At 41.8% G+C, this 17,024-nt stretch overlaps 1 protein-coding gene across 1 annotated transcript in view; it reads left to right on the top strand.

The window, feature by feature from the left end:
- Positions 1 to 17,024, top strand: part of LOC145405985 (tectonic-like complex member MKS1) — a 77,944-nt gene that overhangs the window by 17,967 nt on the left and 42,953 nt on the right. Inside the window, exons 5-8 of the mRNA XM_080277167.1 lie at positions 3,881 to 4,027; positions 5,905 to 6,015; positions 10,072 to 10,180; positions 16,280 to 16,454. Coding sequence (XP_080133293.1) covers positions 3,881 to 4,027; positions 5,905 to 6,015; positions 10,072 to 10,180; positions 16,280 to 16,454 — 542 coding nt within the window. The remainder of the gene's footprint in view (positions 1 to 3,880; positions 4,028 to 5,904; positions 6,016 to 10,071; positions 10,181 to 16,279; positions 16,455 to 17,024) is intronic.

Raw genomic sequence — 17,024 nt, 5'->3', positions numbered from 1 at the left:
TAATTTGGGGTAGTAAGACATTATAATGTTTAGTGGAAAACGGTGAAATAATTGAAGACTACTTTCGTGATACCTTTGTATATCTGTCTGTTGCCAGATGCCTCAGTCCCATAAGGGGAGGCCACGAGCAAATCGCCTCCATGTCGCCCTGTCCCCACCATTTCACTGCCCTCCCCTCAGTTCACCCCCCCCCCCTGTCTCTCATGTACCTCTCCACTCCATCCCTCCATCTCTTCCTCAATCTCCCCCTCCCTCCCCCCCCCTCCACCTCACTCACATACACTCTCCTCATTAGTCTCTCGCTCTTCATCCTCTCCACATGGCCAAACCACCTCAGTGTATGTCTCCTAATATTTTCTGTCACATCCACATCCACACCACAATGCTCCTTCCCTTCCTCATTTGTCAGTCCGTCTCTCCATGTGACTCCACATGCTCCTTTCAAGTAACTCATTTCCATTACTCTCACTTTTGACTTGTTTCCTTCCAACAAGGTCCAACCTTCGCTTCCATACTTTAGAGTTAGTATCACAGTACTGTCATGCAGTGACTTTTTTACTTCCATGTTCACTTCCCTATTTCTTATCACTGCCATTCAAAGAACCAGCAACCTTTCTTCCTTGTTGAACCCTTTCAAGCACTTCATCCTCCAAACTTCCATCCTTACTTATCACACTAACCAAGTACTAATTGCATTCACATTTTTTTGTTTCCTTGTCATCCTGCCTTACTGTACATTCAATGGCCTCATTTCTCACGAAGACCATAACTTTACACTCTTCCCTACATTCTCCTTTAGATTCCTGTTCTTACCCACTTTCCCAAACTCATTCTCTAAGCCTTGCAGTTCCCCTTCATTTTCACATAATAATACAGTATCATCTGCAAACAACAGTACAGGAAGTTCCCAACATTGCCCTCTCTCATTAGGGCCACTCCAGCATCCACTGCCCTGCCTTGTACCTCTTTTACAACCCCATCCATATACAGATTGAACAACCACGGAGTCATGACACATCCCTGTTTCAATCCAGCATTCAGACAGAAAAATTCACTCTGTTCCTTATCCACACACTGCAGCCTTAGCACCCTCATACATACTCTTCAAAGCATTCAGCAACTTCCCATTTACCCCGTCCATCCGTCCATCCATCCATCAGCGAATCTTATGTTGCCCTATTAGGAGCGTAGGAGCTCGGGGCCAGGCAAGTTGGTCCTGACATTTAAGATGAAAGTGACCAGCGTCACATCCTTGAGTGGCATTACGTGAGCAATAAACCCCAGCCACCCCTTGGATATAAACCTACACAGGCTCAATCCGATTGGAGCGCTTTAATTACTCACTAAACCACCAGGCACCATAACTTGGTTATATGGTTACCACCCTGCATAGGAAGTGGTTCCTGGTGTACAGGAAATATATTTGTAATATTTTCTACATTCCCTGTCAATCCACTTTGTTATATCTTTCTCCAAATCCCTGAAGGCCACGTACAACTTCTCTCCCTTCTCTACAATCTTTTCCACTAAAGACCTAAGGATGAATATCTGATTTACACAACCTCTTCCCTTCCTAAAACATCTCTCTTCTTCACCAACAGATTCCTCTGTTATTTCTCTAACTCTTTCAGTAAGTCTCTGTCTGTCTGTCTATTGTCAGATGCCTTAATCTGGTAAGGGGTGGCCACAAACAAATCGCCTCCAAGTCGCCCTGTCCCCCGCCATCTCATTGCCCTGCTTCCAGCACACACACCCCTCTCTCATATACCTCTCCACTCCATCCCTTCATCTCATCCTTGGCCTCCCTTTCCCTCTCCCCTCCTTCACCCCACTCACATACACTTTCCTCGTCAGTCTCTTACTTGATCCTCTCCAAATGGCCAATCACCTCAGTGTGTTTCTTTATCACATCTACACCACAACACTCCTTCACTTCCTCATTTGTCAGTCTGTCTTTCCATGTGACTCCACATGCTCCTCTCAAATAACTCATTTCCACTGCTCTCACTCTTGACTTGTGTCCCTCCAACAAGGTCCAAGTTTCACATCCATATGTTAGATTTGGTATCACAGTACTGTCATGTAGTAGCTTTTTCACTTCCGTGCTCACTTTCAGTATGTATTCTACCATATACTTTTCGTATTACACTAAGAAGAGAAATGCCCCTATGATTACCACACACTTCTTTTTTCCCCTTGTCCTTTGTGCAAGGGAATTATTATACCTGACCTCCAGTCCTCTGAGACTCTACCTTCCTCCCAGGCTAATTTGCACATCTTCCATATCCATTCTATTACTATCTCTCCCCCATGCTTAATCATTTCGCCACACACTCCATCAATTCCTGGGGCTTTCCCCATTTTGACTTTCTTTGTTGCTTTCACTCCTTCCATCCTACTGAACTCTTCCTTCCTTTTCCCCAGCCACTTACATTCACATTACTTCATTCTCTATGTTTAACATTTTCTTAAAGTTTTCACTCCATCTGCTTACTTTTCCTCCCATCTCCACCATCAGTCTACCATTTTTATCTTTCACCCCCTTAATAGCTTCTTTATCACCCTGTCTAACTCTCTTTACCTCCTTCCAGAACATTTTCTTACATTCCTTCTACTTTACACTCAAATTCCTTCCAAATTCCTCATCCACTCTCTTCTTACTCTCTCTTACCAATCTTTTCACCTCTTTCTTCTTCTCTACATATAACTCACTCTTCCGTCTCTCAACTTCCTCCATACCTCTGCTTTCCATGTACTCACCATATGATTTCTTCTTTTAAGCCATAGCTTGACCCATCACTTCATTCCACCATGCTGTTCCTTGCACCCCCTTGTGTCTTCTCTTCACCCCACACACCACCTCACATGCTGCACAAATTTCTTCTGTGAATATCATGTACATACCTTCCACCTTACCCATCTGCTCCACATCTTATTTATCTAATTGCTTCTCCACTTTTCTCCTATATTCTGCCTTTTTTTCATCCTCTTGCAACCTTTCTACTCTTGTTGTATGGACTACTTCGCCCTGTCCTTCCCTTCTTCTATTCCTCCATTGCACTTGAACCTTGACATTCACCATCACCAAGTGTTGGTCTGAAAGTCTATTCCCCCAGCCTCTGTATACTCTTGCATCCATTACATACCTTCTCATTCTGTCATCCACACACACATGAGCAATCATTGCCTTCAGTTCATTCAATTTACCACCAACCCTTCACTTCACTTGCCACGTATAGCTGTGGATCATTTTGTTCCTAAAGAGGGTATTGGCTATCACCAACTCCCTCCCTGCACAAATGTCCACAGGAGCACTGCCATTCTCATCCACTTCTATAGGCACACCCCACTCACCAACTGCTCCATGCACCTTCACATTCTCTACTTTTCCATTCATTTCTCCAATCAAAAGCACTCTCATTCCTCTCAAACTATTCCATGCATGCATCCACATTTGCCCAAAACTCTTCTTTCACTCTGCTTGCATGATCTTGCATTGGCACATACACACAATTGCCCACATATGGAATCCTACCTTCAATCTCACCTACTCAATCCTCAGACCAGCTGATCCATATTTTCTTATATTCTCCTTCCATCTCCTGCAAACAACAGTACTTACAGCCTTTTTTGTCCTCTCATTCTTACCTACTCCCATGCGTATACCCCATGCATACTCATTCTCTCACATTCTCACCTCTTCACTTAGTCTCAGTTAATCCACAAATGTCCACTTTTGCACCCAGAAGCACTGGGACAGTTTCTCTCTCTTTCACCTCATCATTCGCACTCTTTACATTCCAAGTTGTAATTCGAACCATGTCCTTTTTTGAGGCTGAAGATTATGGGTCTTACTCTTCCATACTACCTCATATTCCAGGAATGTTGATGAAGCCAGCACCTCTCAGGAGAATCATGCCACACACACAGCAAACAGAAGAAAGAGGAAGAAAAAGAAGTCTGAGGAGGAGGAATTGCCAGACCTGCAGTACTTCTATATAATGGCAGATCTTGCACCAGTTGAGAAGTGGGTGGTTATATATGTAGTGTTTGTTTGCAAGAGGTACAGTACAGTTAATCTATTAAATTTTACATTATTATTTTAATTTTTTTCTTTGCTTCTTTTTTCTTTGTTTCTTTTTTCTTTTCTTTTTTTTCTTTTGGTAAATTGACAAAAAGGTAGGAATATATTGTCTCTTAAAGTTTCATTTCTGTTTGTAAAACTGATCTGCTAGTGTTCCTTTGTTTATAGTACCTCTTGTATGAAAAAAGATAGAGTGTGAATTGAGTCATATCCCTGATGTATAATGAGGAGTACCTGTATTTGGTGCATGTAATCAATGTTAAGTATCACCATAGTTTAAACTGTACTTCAGTGGTTGAGAACACTAATACCTTGCCTCTAAACCTGTTCACTACTATGATACTATTTTGACTTTACATATGATCTTGCAACCTCCGGACAGTAATAATCAGAATAAAAGAGGCTTATAATATTGATAGTATCATAAATCATTAGTGGTAGGTGGTGGCGACCATCATCCACTCACTTGATGTAGTGCTGCCTACTTCTTCCTTAGTCTTTATCATTCTTTTTCTGTGCCTGCCCTCCTCTCTTCTTATTTCTCCCATCTTTCCTGTCACTTCTTATTGCTTTTCTTTCCTTTACAGGTGGCTTTACATTGAGTGACAAGCCAATTGGTTTCCTGTAAGCCAAGAAATCATTTACAACGCTGGGTGGTAACCATATAACCAAACCATACGTGCTCCCTACGTGTCAACAAGTGGGTTGGTGGAGGGTTAGTGTCCCTCTCCGTAAAACAAGTAACTCAAAGTCAAACGGCCACCCCTTACGGGATTATGGCGTCTGGCAGTAGATAGATAGTAGATAGATAGATCATAAATCATCAACACCTTATACTTTTTATTTCTATTCTTGCTACCATCAAAAATTGCTGTTTAACTTTGAGGTGACCTTGTAGTGAAGGGATTAAATACTGTGTACAGTAGCTGTCCCACCTGTTACAGTAATTTCTTAAATGCTATTTTTCACCATTAAGTTCACAGTAATCATAAAAAAATTGCCTATCAGTGTTTTGATGCTACCTATAAGCTAATTTACCCTTTCCCTCCAATTTACAGTACTGATACTACAGTAGTTGTGATTTTTTGGAACACATCCTGAACATATAGCAAAAACATATTGTACTGTCTTAAGCAAAAGTTCTCTGACATTCCTCTGCCACCTTTATGTCCTGCCTTCCACTTTTCTCATTCCTCTCAAGTGCCACAGTATCCTCCCTTCTACTCATTTATTGTGTGCCTTACATTGTCATAATACAGTATATATTTCATGTGCCACTAACACTTTCCATTTCCACAGCTGGCAGGAAAGTGTTGGAATTTTTCTTTTTTTTCATAAATGATCATCTGATATTTTACTTATGCTTGGCTTTGTTTCCTCTTTTGTCTATTATTCCAATGCTAGGAGAGGCTTGGTGTGTCTCTCTGCCCATAGATGATTCTCTATGGAATGATGAGTCAGGAAGAAAACAGATATACATCCCCTAAAGGGGAAGTAGAAATAGTAACACTGTAAACCAACTTTTGTTCCTGACTGCCATGCAAGCAACTGTTTCTAATTTAAAGTTCATCTTCTTTGACTTTCTTGGTGAGAGTTGAGTGTATAAGGTTGTGTTGTGTGAGTTCGTACCATCACACTAGACAGCCCTAGAATGTATATACTGTAGTATGAATGGTGGGTATTAGTTCCAAAGTGGTGACATGTAGGAGGATTGCTCAGGAATGGACAATCAGATCTATGTATATTGGAAGACACAGAAAAAAATAAGTGATTAACACCTTGCATTATCCAGTTTCTTATAATGAGTTCTTTCCTAACAGTCTTGGAGAGAGTCGAGTGTACGAGGTTGTGTTGTGTGAGCTGCGGTATAGCACCCAAGGCCAACTGACTGTGTTGCCAGACTTCACCAAGGCTGGTGCTAAACCATACCGGTGAGTCACAACACAGTATGTCAGAGTCAAGGTTACCAAGCCAAATTAACCCCTTCATAACCATGAGGTCCTGTATAGTTTATTCTTTTTACCATTTAATGATTTTATTTAGCTCAAGTGAGACACAGTGAGGTGGAGTCAGGATTTGGAGGGCTTGAATGGTGAGTGAATTAGAGTATGGCCTGGTTGTGGTAACTGGGCAGATAGTTCTCCCTTATTATGTGTATCATGTTTTTCCTGCTCTCTGGAATCTGCCTTACCCTGTTGTTAAGTGGGAAAAGAGATGATGATGATGATGATGATGGTGATGATAGTTTTGTATTCCTATGGTGGTACCAATCTTAAGTGGCGGTTTAGGTAGGGCACGAACCTCTGTACAGTGTTGCCACGTGTTCCATACCCGCTATGTGAACGGCTCTGATATATTTAATAGGCATCACAATAAGATAAACACATAAGAATATAATGGTAACGTGTTTATTATAGTATATGAAAGAACAGTAAACTTATTATGCGTAAAATATTTATACAGCAATACAGAAACGTGGCATAAATATTTTACAGTGTTGCTTAAAAAAAAGTAGTCACTTTTATTGGCTGTTACCGTATTTCTGGGATTGGTAATAATGTCACAATTATGATTATAAGATAATGTGCAGGAATATAAGTAAAAATATGTCAGTTTCTTAGTAAAAAAAAAAATACAGTAATACATTAAACCCTCGTGAGAGGAAACACTCACACACACCCAGTCCCACCTGGCCAGAGCTTCGTCTATCCTAGGCCTGTTTGGGGACACTTAAAAAAAGACGTGTCAAGACTTTTACCTCCTGGGTGGTGTGGAAATAAAGTCAAATTTACAATATATACATTATAACGTAAAAGAAAATAACCAAAATGTATCCTAAAATACCACAGAAGAGAGAGAGAGAGAGAGAGGGGTGGGGAAGGCAGACCAGGGGCAGTGTTGAGTGCAGCCGAGTGAGGGATGGAGGAAGGGAGGGAACGAAGGAGGGAGAGAGTGATTGAATGAAAACAAATCATGGCGCCACAATATTTGGGTCATCTGGCGCCATATGTAAAACAATAATATTTTTAAATATAATTAGATATAATAAAAACAAAATAAAGAAATGAAAGCACAAGTTTATGTCACTCATAAAAGAAACAAAATTCCCGAGGGTGACGCACATCCCCCCCCAGGAGAGAGAGAGAGAGGCATCGCGGGTATGGAAAACGTGGCAACACTGTACAGAGGTTGGTGCCCCACCCAAACCGCCAGTTAAGAATGGTACCACCATAGTTGTATTGTGTTACATTGTCATAGAGTGACAGGGGTGTTGTGTGTTTGCACAGGTTGCAGTGTAGAATTGTGTTCCCCTTATATGAAGATGTCTTCTAATAGAGAAAACTTTATTTTCGATGTAAGTGAGCTGTGGAAGTGGTGTTGGTGCAGCCAATGATGATATATAGAGCATTGTTCTGTTTGGTCTACAAGGTGTTTTAGTGGATGTTAGATAAGATGGGGGCCCATGCTGGGAAGGTGTGGGATATCACTGATTTGGTGTATTGTTTGTAGTAGGGAGAGTTTCTTTTTATTGCCTACAATCTCTCCCTGGAAGTACCCTGAATGTGCTGAGTTTTGGAGTGGATTGCCTCTTGATGTTTTGTATTTGACAACTGAGGATCTTAGTGGAGGGTGTGTGTTGCACAGGTGTACTAAGTGTGATGTTAGGGGTGTATCTGTGCTCATGATTGCTGCTGGTGGTGAGTGTAGTGGTGGATTTGGCTGTAGTGATTGTCAGCATGTTGTACTCAGATGTGTTGAGGTAGTCTTGTTGCATTTTGCAGGCTGTTTCTTTAGTGTGGTGTGTGGATGTTATGGTAATGTCATCTGCATGTGAGACAATGCTTATGGGCAGCTCGGGTGTAGGAATGTCATACCTATATCACTTGAAAAGTGTGAGTGAAAGAGCAGAGCTCTGTGGAACTCCATTAGGGAAGCTTTGTGTTCATGATGACTTTTGTTGGAGTGTAATACTATATGTGTGTGTCAACCAGATGCGTAGTTGGCAAGCCAGCATTCAGTTTTGTTCTCGTTTGTGTAGCAGATTTTGGTAATTAGTTTGCATCAGGGGATGGTGTCAGAGGCGTTACTTACATCTCTTGCTGTAAGAAGTGTATGTTGTGCAGGTTATGCAGAGTTGATGCCATCAGATGCTTGCTGTGTGAAGTTAGTGAAAGGCATTTGTAGAGTGTACTGCTCTAAAGCCGTGTTGTGAGAGAGCAAGTGTACCTTTGTCAAAAAATAGGTGTTCAGCTATCTTGAATGGTATGCTAAGAAGCATTATGTATCTGTACAAAGAAATTTGTATTGGATTCTTATTTGGTTTAAGAATAATGATGATTGTTCCATGTTTCAAAATGTTGGAAATGCTTCAATGTGCATATAAGTAGTTGCTGATGTTTGCGAGGACCTGGATGCTGTGTAGTTCTAATTGTTTTAGCTGTAGGTTGATGATGCCAACTGGGTCTGTGCTTATAGAGCTTTTTGTTTTTTTGATAATGCTACGTGTTTATGAGGGATGTACAGTATTGGGTGTTGGAGGTAATGATGGTGTGAGTCTTGGAGATGGTTATGATTGATTTAGCTGTATAAGGGTTGCTGTTGTTGCTTAACCCCAGTCTGTCTGGCTGTGCAGACCTGTCAACTGCAAGTAAGCAGCTGCTTCTGTGAGGCCATCCTTCAGGTACAGCTCAGAACATACACTGTGTTGGGATCTGGTGACCTGTTATGGTAGACAGTACCTCACCAGGGCCAGACCAGGGTTCTTTCCACAGTGAGGTTCAGGGAAATATGGAGAGGTTTGTGTCCTGGTTGGGTACAGCAGCTGCTTCACCCAGGGTGCACAGTGACACCATATGTAGGCTTCCCTTCACTGACAGATTTTTAAGGGTAAAAGGCCCAAATAAGGAAGTGTATCATAAGCTTAAATGAAATGGACAAAGGAAAGGGGAGCACATAAAAGTATGAAAAATCATACTATGGTGATCCCTCAGATACTGAGTTAGTTGCTTGTGTGAATATGAATAGCACTGTAAGTAAAATTACAACCCCTCTCATGAGTGATATGGTTGACTCAGGGGGTCATGCTTGGCTAAAGCCAAGCATAACGCTACTCTGTTTTGGTGTAGTCGGCTTGCGTGTGTGTTTTATTTGTCTGTTTTATGTTGTTTGTGTGTTTTATGTTTGTTGTTTGTGCTTTGTGTGTGTGTGTTCAGTAGGTTAGTGTGTTGGCAAGGTACGTCAAGTGTTTTTTTTGTAGAGGTATAGAGGGAAAAGGGTGACTTTCTCAAAGTGGCCAGAAGCATTTAGAGGTTTATAATGGTTTCCAATGGCTGTATAATGCAGTTTTTTATAGCAGGGCTACTTGCCATTATAAGTTAGGTATGCTACCCAGGGGCCCACTTTTAGCTGGGTTGATGGCCAAGTATAGTTGTACTGGAGAGTTGAATTGGCTAGTAACTGAGGAGACTCATTCCTACCTCGTAACTGAAGCTCACTGAATTGCATAACTGACATAATGGCAGATTATGAGTACTGCATGCTTTTGTTTCATTTCCCATTCATAGAAAGCATAAGTAATCAGTTTTTGTAATAAAGAAAGAAAAACAAAAAAACTAGCACTCTCATAACAAAAAAAATGGAAGAAAAGTGCTCAAAGGGAGAGAGAATTCCTCACTGCTTGGGCAGTTAACACATTATCAGGACTGATAAGCTAAAATAGTGGGACTAAGGATAAGTGGTCATTCAATTTGGGGGTTGATTAATTTAGGGATGAGTACTGCTAATCAAGAGATCGCCTTAGTGTGAGAGTTTGAGAGTTCTGGCAGCACTAATATTAGTTAGGAAAACTCAGGGATGAATGAGGCTGGTCACTCATCTTAAATGTCAGAACCAGCTTGCCTAGCCCCGGGCTCATATACTCCGCATGAAGAAACACAGGATTAGATGATGAATGAATGAAAGAAAAAAATAATGTGTTTACTTTCCAGCTTGGAGAGCTATGGTTCAGACAATGCTCTGTATGAGTACAAGCTAGAAAATGTCTCTCCTTCCCGCTCAGCAGAGGAAAAACAACAAGAGGACCAGCTGGTAATGCAGGTTAGTAGTGTTACAGTGAATTATGTTGTCAAATACAGTACAGACAACTTAATTTAGGTGTCCATTATTATTGCTCATGTTGTTGCAGCCCAAGGCTATCTCTCCTGTATGATATAAGATAGCGGTATCTGTTATTAAAATAGGTGATGTAAGTGGATGGATGGTGTAGTTAGGAAGATTGTATTGTTGTATCATTTATAAAGGCTCCAACATGCTTGCATGCATATGCCTTAGTCACTTAAAAGTGACTCCATGCTGCTCGATCGCTGGCAGTCTTCCTGTTGAGTCCCTTATGACAAACTGCACATGACTACATTCCCTCTGCTTTGACAATACCACCACCAACCCTAGATATCATCACTTTTGTTTTATCTGCGTTTACTCTCAAACCTTACCGCCCTGTTCTGCCTATCCGTTTCCTGAATCTTTCCTCTGCCTTCCTTTCATTCTCTGCAGTCATTGCCAGGTCATCAGCATGCAGCATCTTCCAAGGGAGTCCATTTCTGAAGTCATGTGAGAGAGCATCAAGCACTACGACAGATAGTAAGGGGCTCAAGACTGACTCCTGATGCACGCCAACATTCATGGAAAACTTGTATCTCAAATCTCCATTCACTCTCGCCTGGGTGTGAGCACCCACTCATATGTAGCCATAACTGCTCTAACCAGCCACTCCTCAATTGCAAGCTTTCTCATTGCCCACTTCACCTGTGCCCCAGGGACTTTGTCAAGGCCTTCACCAAATCAAGAAAAACAAAGTACAACTCCCTTTTCTTTCCTCTATATTTTTCCTGAAGCTGTTTGTGAGTGAATATGACATCAGTGGTCCCTTTGCCTGACTTAAACCCAAACTACATCTCATCAAATTCCACTCATTCCCTTATCATTCCATTTAGGACTCTCTCTGTTACCTTCATTATCCTTTCCAAAAGTTTTGTGCTTCCATGATTTCCTCTCTCCAAGGCATCACCCTTACTCCTCAGTGTCATCTGGGACAACATACTCATGCATAATGGAATTTATCAGATCAGCAACTAAACCCACTCCTAATGCCTTCAGCATTTCAGCAGTCAGCCCAGACACACCTGCTGCCTTCCCCAACTGCATCCTGCCTATTGCCCTGCCCATGGTAGTAGCATAAGGAAGGAAGAAAGGTTGCAGATGCACTGAGAGCAATGATAAGAAATAAGGAAGTGAGCATGAAGTGAAAAAGTCACTGCATGCCTTCTGTGCTAATGTTTGGAAGTGAAACTTGGATTCTGTTGGAAGGACAAGTCAGGAATTAGAGCAGTGGAAATGAGTTGAGAGGAGTATGTGGAGTTATGTGGAGAGACAGAGAGACAAATGAGGAAATGAAGAAGTGTTGTGGTGTGTTGTGGATGTGCTGGAAAACATAAGTATTATGAGATATTTTGGCCATATGGAGAGGCTGAAAAATGAGAGATTGACTAGGAGAGTTTATGTGAGTGAGATGGAGGAGAGGGCAATTTGAGGAAGAGATGGAGGAATGGGTTGGAGTGGTATATGAGTGAAAAGATGGGAGGTGGAGCTAGGGTAGCCTGATGGCAAAAAAGCAGGGTGACATGGACGTAGTTCATTTTTAGCCAACCTGTCTGGGAAAGACATCTGGCTATAGATAAATAGATACAGTCTTATGAGACTGGGCATAGGCCACTATTTGAGAATTTCATGAGTTAGAATTAACTAATCCTATGGGGAAAATTATTTATGATTCTGTCATCTTGGAAAAGTTTCCCCCCTTACCCCCAAACTACATCTAACTGGTCAAAACCGACATCAAACTGGTCATCAGGAAACACTAACAACCTGGAAAAAGAAATTAGTAAAACATTTAATGGAAATGAACAATATTGTAAGGTTCTTACCTGATGACAATACTGTACTTGAATGGATAGGGAGGGATTCGAGACTGTCAGGCCATATTTATTTTTAAGGGATTTAATCATCCCCAAGCTAGGCAACTATGGCCACATGGCCCTGCTAGGTTACAGGAGCGCGCTACCACTCCCGGCAACAGTGACCTGTCAGAAGCTTGAACTCACAATGTCACGATCACAAGTCAGGCACTCTACCTCTGAGCCACCACGCCCTCATATTTATTTTTGGTCGTGATACTTTTAGGCTGAAGATGTTTAGGCTGTTCCTGACCTAACCTAACATAACATCACAGTCTACTTCTCCACTGGTACGGTTTCACTCATTCAAGTTTTCTTGCATATTTCCATTTCACTCTCTCAACTACACTTAATCATGTCTGCATATACTTCTTCATCACTTGATGCTTTCCCATTCTTCACCTTCTTCAGTGTTCTTCACTTCTTCCATTATTGCATTTTCACGCACCACATTTCTCTGCACACCGACAAAACCAGTCATGTTTATGGCAACTCTGCTGTCTTGAGATAATTGATATATATATATATATATATATATATATATATATATATATATATATATGTGTGTGTGTGTGTGTGTGTGGTGAAATGCTGAAGCATGGGGGAGAGATAGTAGTAGAATGGATGTGGAAGATGTGCAGATTGGCCTGGGAGGAAGGTAGAGTCCCGGAGGATTGGAAGTCGGGTATAATTATTTCCTTGTACAAAGGAAAAGGGGAAAAAGAAGTGTGTGGTAATCATAGGGGCATTTGTCTTCTTAGTATAATAGGAAAAGTGTATGGTAGGATACTTATTGACAGAGTTAGAGAAAGAACAGAGGAATTAATTGGAGAAGAACAGGGAGGCTTTAGGAAGGGTAGAGGTTGTGTAGATCAGATATTCATTCTTAGATCTTTAGTAGAAAAGTTTCTAGAGAAGGGAAAGAAGTTGTATGTGGCTTTCATGGATTTGGAGAAAGCATATGACAGAGTGGATAGACAAGGATTGTGGAAAGTATTAAGAATATATGGAGTAGATGGGAATTGTTGAATGCTGTGAAGAGTATGTGTGATGGTGCTAAGGCTGCAGTGCGTGTGGATGGTGAACTAAGTGAATTTTTCTCTTTGAAGGTTGGGTTGAAACAGGGATGTGTCATGTCTCCGTGGTTGTTCAAACTGTACATGGATGGGGTAATAAAAGAGGTACAATGTAGGGTAGTGGATGTTGGAGTGGCCCTGGTGAGAGAGGATAGTGTTTGGAAACTCCCTGTACTGTTGTTTGCAGATGATACTGTATTGTTGAGTGAAGACGAAGGGGAGTTGCAAGGCTTGGTGGATGAGTTTGGGAGAGTGTGTAGGAAACGGAATCTAAACGTGAATGTAGGGAAGAGTAAAGTGATGGTCTTTGAGAGAGGTGAAGTCAGTGAATATACAGCGAGGTTGGATGGTGAGGAATTGGAAAATGTGAGTACGTTTAAGTACTTGGGTAGTGTGATGAGTAAGGATGGAGGTTTGGAGGGTGAAGTGCTTGAAAGGGTACAGCAGGGAAGAAAGGTTGCTGGTTCTTTGAAAGCAGTGATAAGAAGCAGGGAAGTGAGCATGGAAGTGAAAAAGTTACTACTTGACAGTATTGTGATACCAACTCTAACGTATGGAAGTGAAGCTTGGACGTTGTTGGAAGGACACAGTCAAGAGTGAGAGCAGTGGAAATGAGTTATTTAAGAGGAGCCTGTGGAGTCACATGGAGAGACAGACTGACGAATTAGGATATAAAGGAGCGTTGTGGTGTTGATGAGGATGTGATAGGAAGTGTTATGAGGAACACACTGAGGTGGTTTGGCCATGTGGAGAGGATGGAGGGTGAGAGACTGACGAAGAGAGTGTATGTGAGTGAGGTGGAGGGGGGAAGAGGGAGGGGGAGGCCGAGGATGAGATGGAGGGATGGGGTGGAGAGGTATATGAGAGAGGGGGGTGTGAGTTGTGAGAAGGGCAGTGAAATGGCGGGGGACAGGGCGACATGGAGGCGATTTGTTTGTGGCCACCCCAAACGGGATTGAGGCGTCTGGCAATAGATAGATAGATATATATATATATATATATATATATATATATATATATATCACTCACTCAGTGTAGTGCTGCTCTCGGGTGTCTGCCCTGTCCTCTCCTCCATCCTTGTTTCTTTCCATCTTCTTCTGTCTTTTTTTCCTTCATTCTTTCCTCTTCCTTCTGCCTACGGGTGACTTTACACTCCCTCTTCTGTTTTTCATTCCTTCATTCTTTCCTCTTCCTTCTGCCTGTGGGTGACTCCACACTGAGTGACAAGCCAAATGGTTTCCTGTACACCAGGAAACCATTTACTATGCTGGGTGGTAACCATATAACCAAATTTTGGTGCCTGGTGGTTTAGTGGGTAATTATTGTGCTCCAGTCGGATTGAACCAGTGAAGGTTTATATCCAAGGGGTGATTGGGGTTTATTGCTCATGTAATGCCACCCAGGGATGAGTGAGGCTAGTCAGTCTCTTCTTAAATGTCAGGACCAACTGCCTAGCCCCGGGCTTCTACACTCCTCATGGGGCAATATAGGATTGGATGATGGATGGATGGATATATATATATATATATATATATATATATATATATATATATATATATATTGTAGAATGCAAATTTCAGTGATGTGATGACCAGCATGTACCAAAATATGTTATAATTATGTGACCTTACTGTATTCTGAAGTGTGACTATCAAGCTGTCAGCATTTATATCCAGGTATAATTATTCCCCTGTACAAAGGAAAAGGGGAGAAAGAAGTGTGTGGTAATCATAGGGGCATTTGTCTTCTTAGTATAATAGGAAAAGTGTATGGTAGGATACTTATTGACAGAGTTTGAGAAAGAACAGAGGAATTAGTTGGAGAAGAACAGGGAGGTTTTAGGAAGGGAAGAGGTTGTGTAGATCAGATATTCATTCTTAGATCTTTAGTGGAAAATTTTCTAGAGAAGAGAAAGAAGTTGTATGCGGCTTTCATGGATTTGGAGAAAGCATATGACAAGGTGGATAGACAAGGATTGTGGAAAGTATTAAGAATATATAGAGTAGATGAGAAGTTGTTGAATGCTGTGATGAGTATGTATGATGGTGCTAAGGCTACAGTGCGTGTGGATGGTGAACTGAGTGAATTTTTCTCTTTGAAGGTTGGGTTGGAACAGGGATGTGTCATGTCTCCATGGTTGTTCAATCTGTACATGGATGGGGTAATAAAAGAGGTACAAGGTCGGGTAGTGGATGTTGGAGTGGCCTTGGTGAGAGAGGGTAGTGTTTGGAAACTCCCTGTACTGTTGTTTGCAGATGATATTGTGTTGTTGATTGAAGACGAAGGGGAGCTGCAAGGCTTGGTGGATGAGTTTGGGAGAGTGTGTAAGAAACGGAATCTAAAGGTGAATGTAGGGAAGAGTAAAGTGATGGTCTTTGAGAGAGGTGAAGTCAGTGAATGTACAGCGAGGTTGGATGGTGAGGAATTGGAAAATGTGAGTACATTTAAGTACTTGGGTAGTGTGATGAGTAAGGATGGAGGTTTGGAGGGTGAAGTGTTTGAAAGGGTGCAGCAGGGAAGAAAGGTTGCTGGTTCCTTGAAAGCAGTGATAAGAAGCAGGGAAGTGAGCATGGAAGTGAAAAAGTTATTACATGACAGTATTGTGATACCAACTCCAACGTATGGAAGTGAAGCTTGGACGTTGCTGGAAGGACACAAGTCAAGAGTGAGAGCAGTGGAAATGAGTTATTTAAGAGGAGCCTGTGGAGTCACATGGAGAGACAGGCTGACAAATGAGGATATAAAGGAGCATTGTGGTGTGGATGTGGATGTGATAGGAAGCGTTAGGAGGAATACACTGAGGTGGTTTGTCCATGTGGAGAGGATGGAGGGTGAAAGACTGACGAAGAGAGTGTATGTGAGTGAGGTGGAGGGGGGAAGAGGGAGGGGGAGGCCAAGGATGAGATGGAGGGATGAGGTGGAGAGGTATATGAGAGAGGGGGGTGTGAGTTGGGAGCAGGGCAGTGAAATGGCGAGGGACAGGGCGACGTGGAGGCGATTTGTTTGTGGCCACCCCAAATGGGATTAAGGTGTCTGGCAATAGATAGATAGGTTTGATATATGATAGTGCTGTGGCTCTTTAATATTCCAACATTTCAATTCTGCAGCTAGCACGACAGCGGATTGAGGAAGTGCAGAAATTGTCAGCATGTGAGTGGGATGAGTCAGGACTGCGAGGAGAGGGTGAACTGAGAGTGGTTGTGATGGGAGAGATCACACGAGCCCTCAACTTTGACCAGGCTGATTATATCTATATTCACTACACCCTGTACCTTCCACCTGGTTAGTAATGTTAATGGAATTTTTTTTATGTTATTGCATATCACTTTGGTGCTGCAGAGGGATACTTTCATGCAGTGTTACTATACCTACATAACTGGGTGGCTTTGCTGGCTGGTTAGGCAAACACCCCTCATTTCCCTCCGTAGAGTGTAGTTGCCAATAAGTATGCCCAAATCAGTGTTTTTTTTTAGCTTAAATTATTCTTCAGCAGAACTTAGTAAAGTCTGGGTTATTAGTTACAGACTCAGTATATTAAGGAATGTTTATTCTTCAACATACAGAAAACAAACCAAAATACATCCATAAATTTTTTGGGGAGAATTCTTTAGAGTTGGTGCATACAGTTTTTATAAATTCCCTAACAGCGTGCAAGGCCATTAAAATCCCCTTTGTATCTACAATTTCATGTTGTCCTACAAATATGTTATAAGCCTGTTTCTCTTGACTATTTTGGTATATAAAGTTTCTTTGCAGAATGCTTTTGTAACATGGTCATTTTCAGTGCTGGGCAGGTGCGCAAACACTTGCGCAAAGTGCAATTGCGCACCCTTGTGCTCCGGTGATATCGTT

The sequence above is a fragment of the Coenobita brevimanus genome, chromosome 69, assembly GCF_032717465.1.
Source record: "Coenobita brevimanus isolate Jiangsu-jjx chromosome 69, ASM3271746v2, whole genome shotgun sequence".
Taxonomy (NCBI): Eukaryota; Metazoa; Arthropoda; class Malacostraca; order Decapoda; family Coenobitidae; genus Coenobita; species Coenobita brevimanus.
This window is presented reverse-complemented; position numbering and strand designations above follow the sequence as displayed.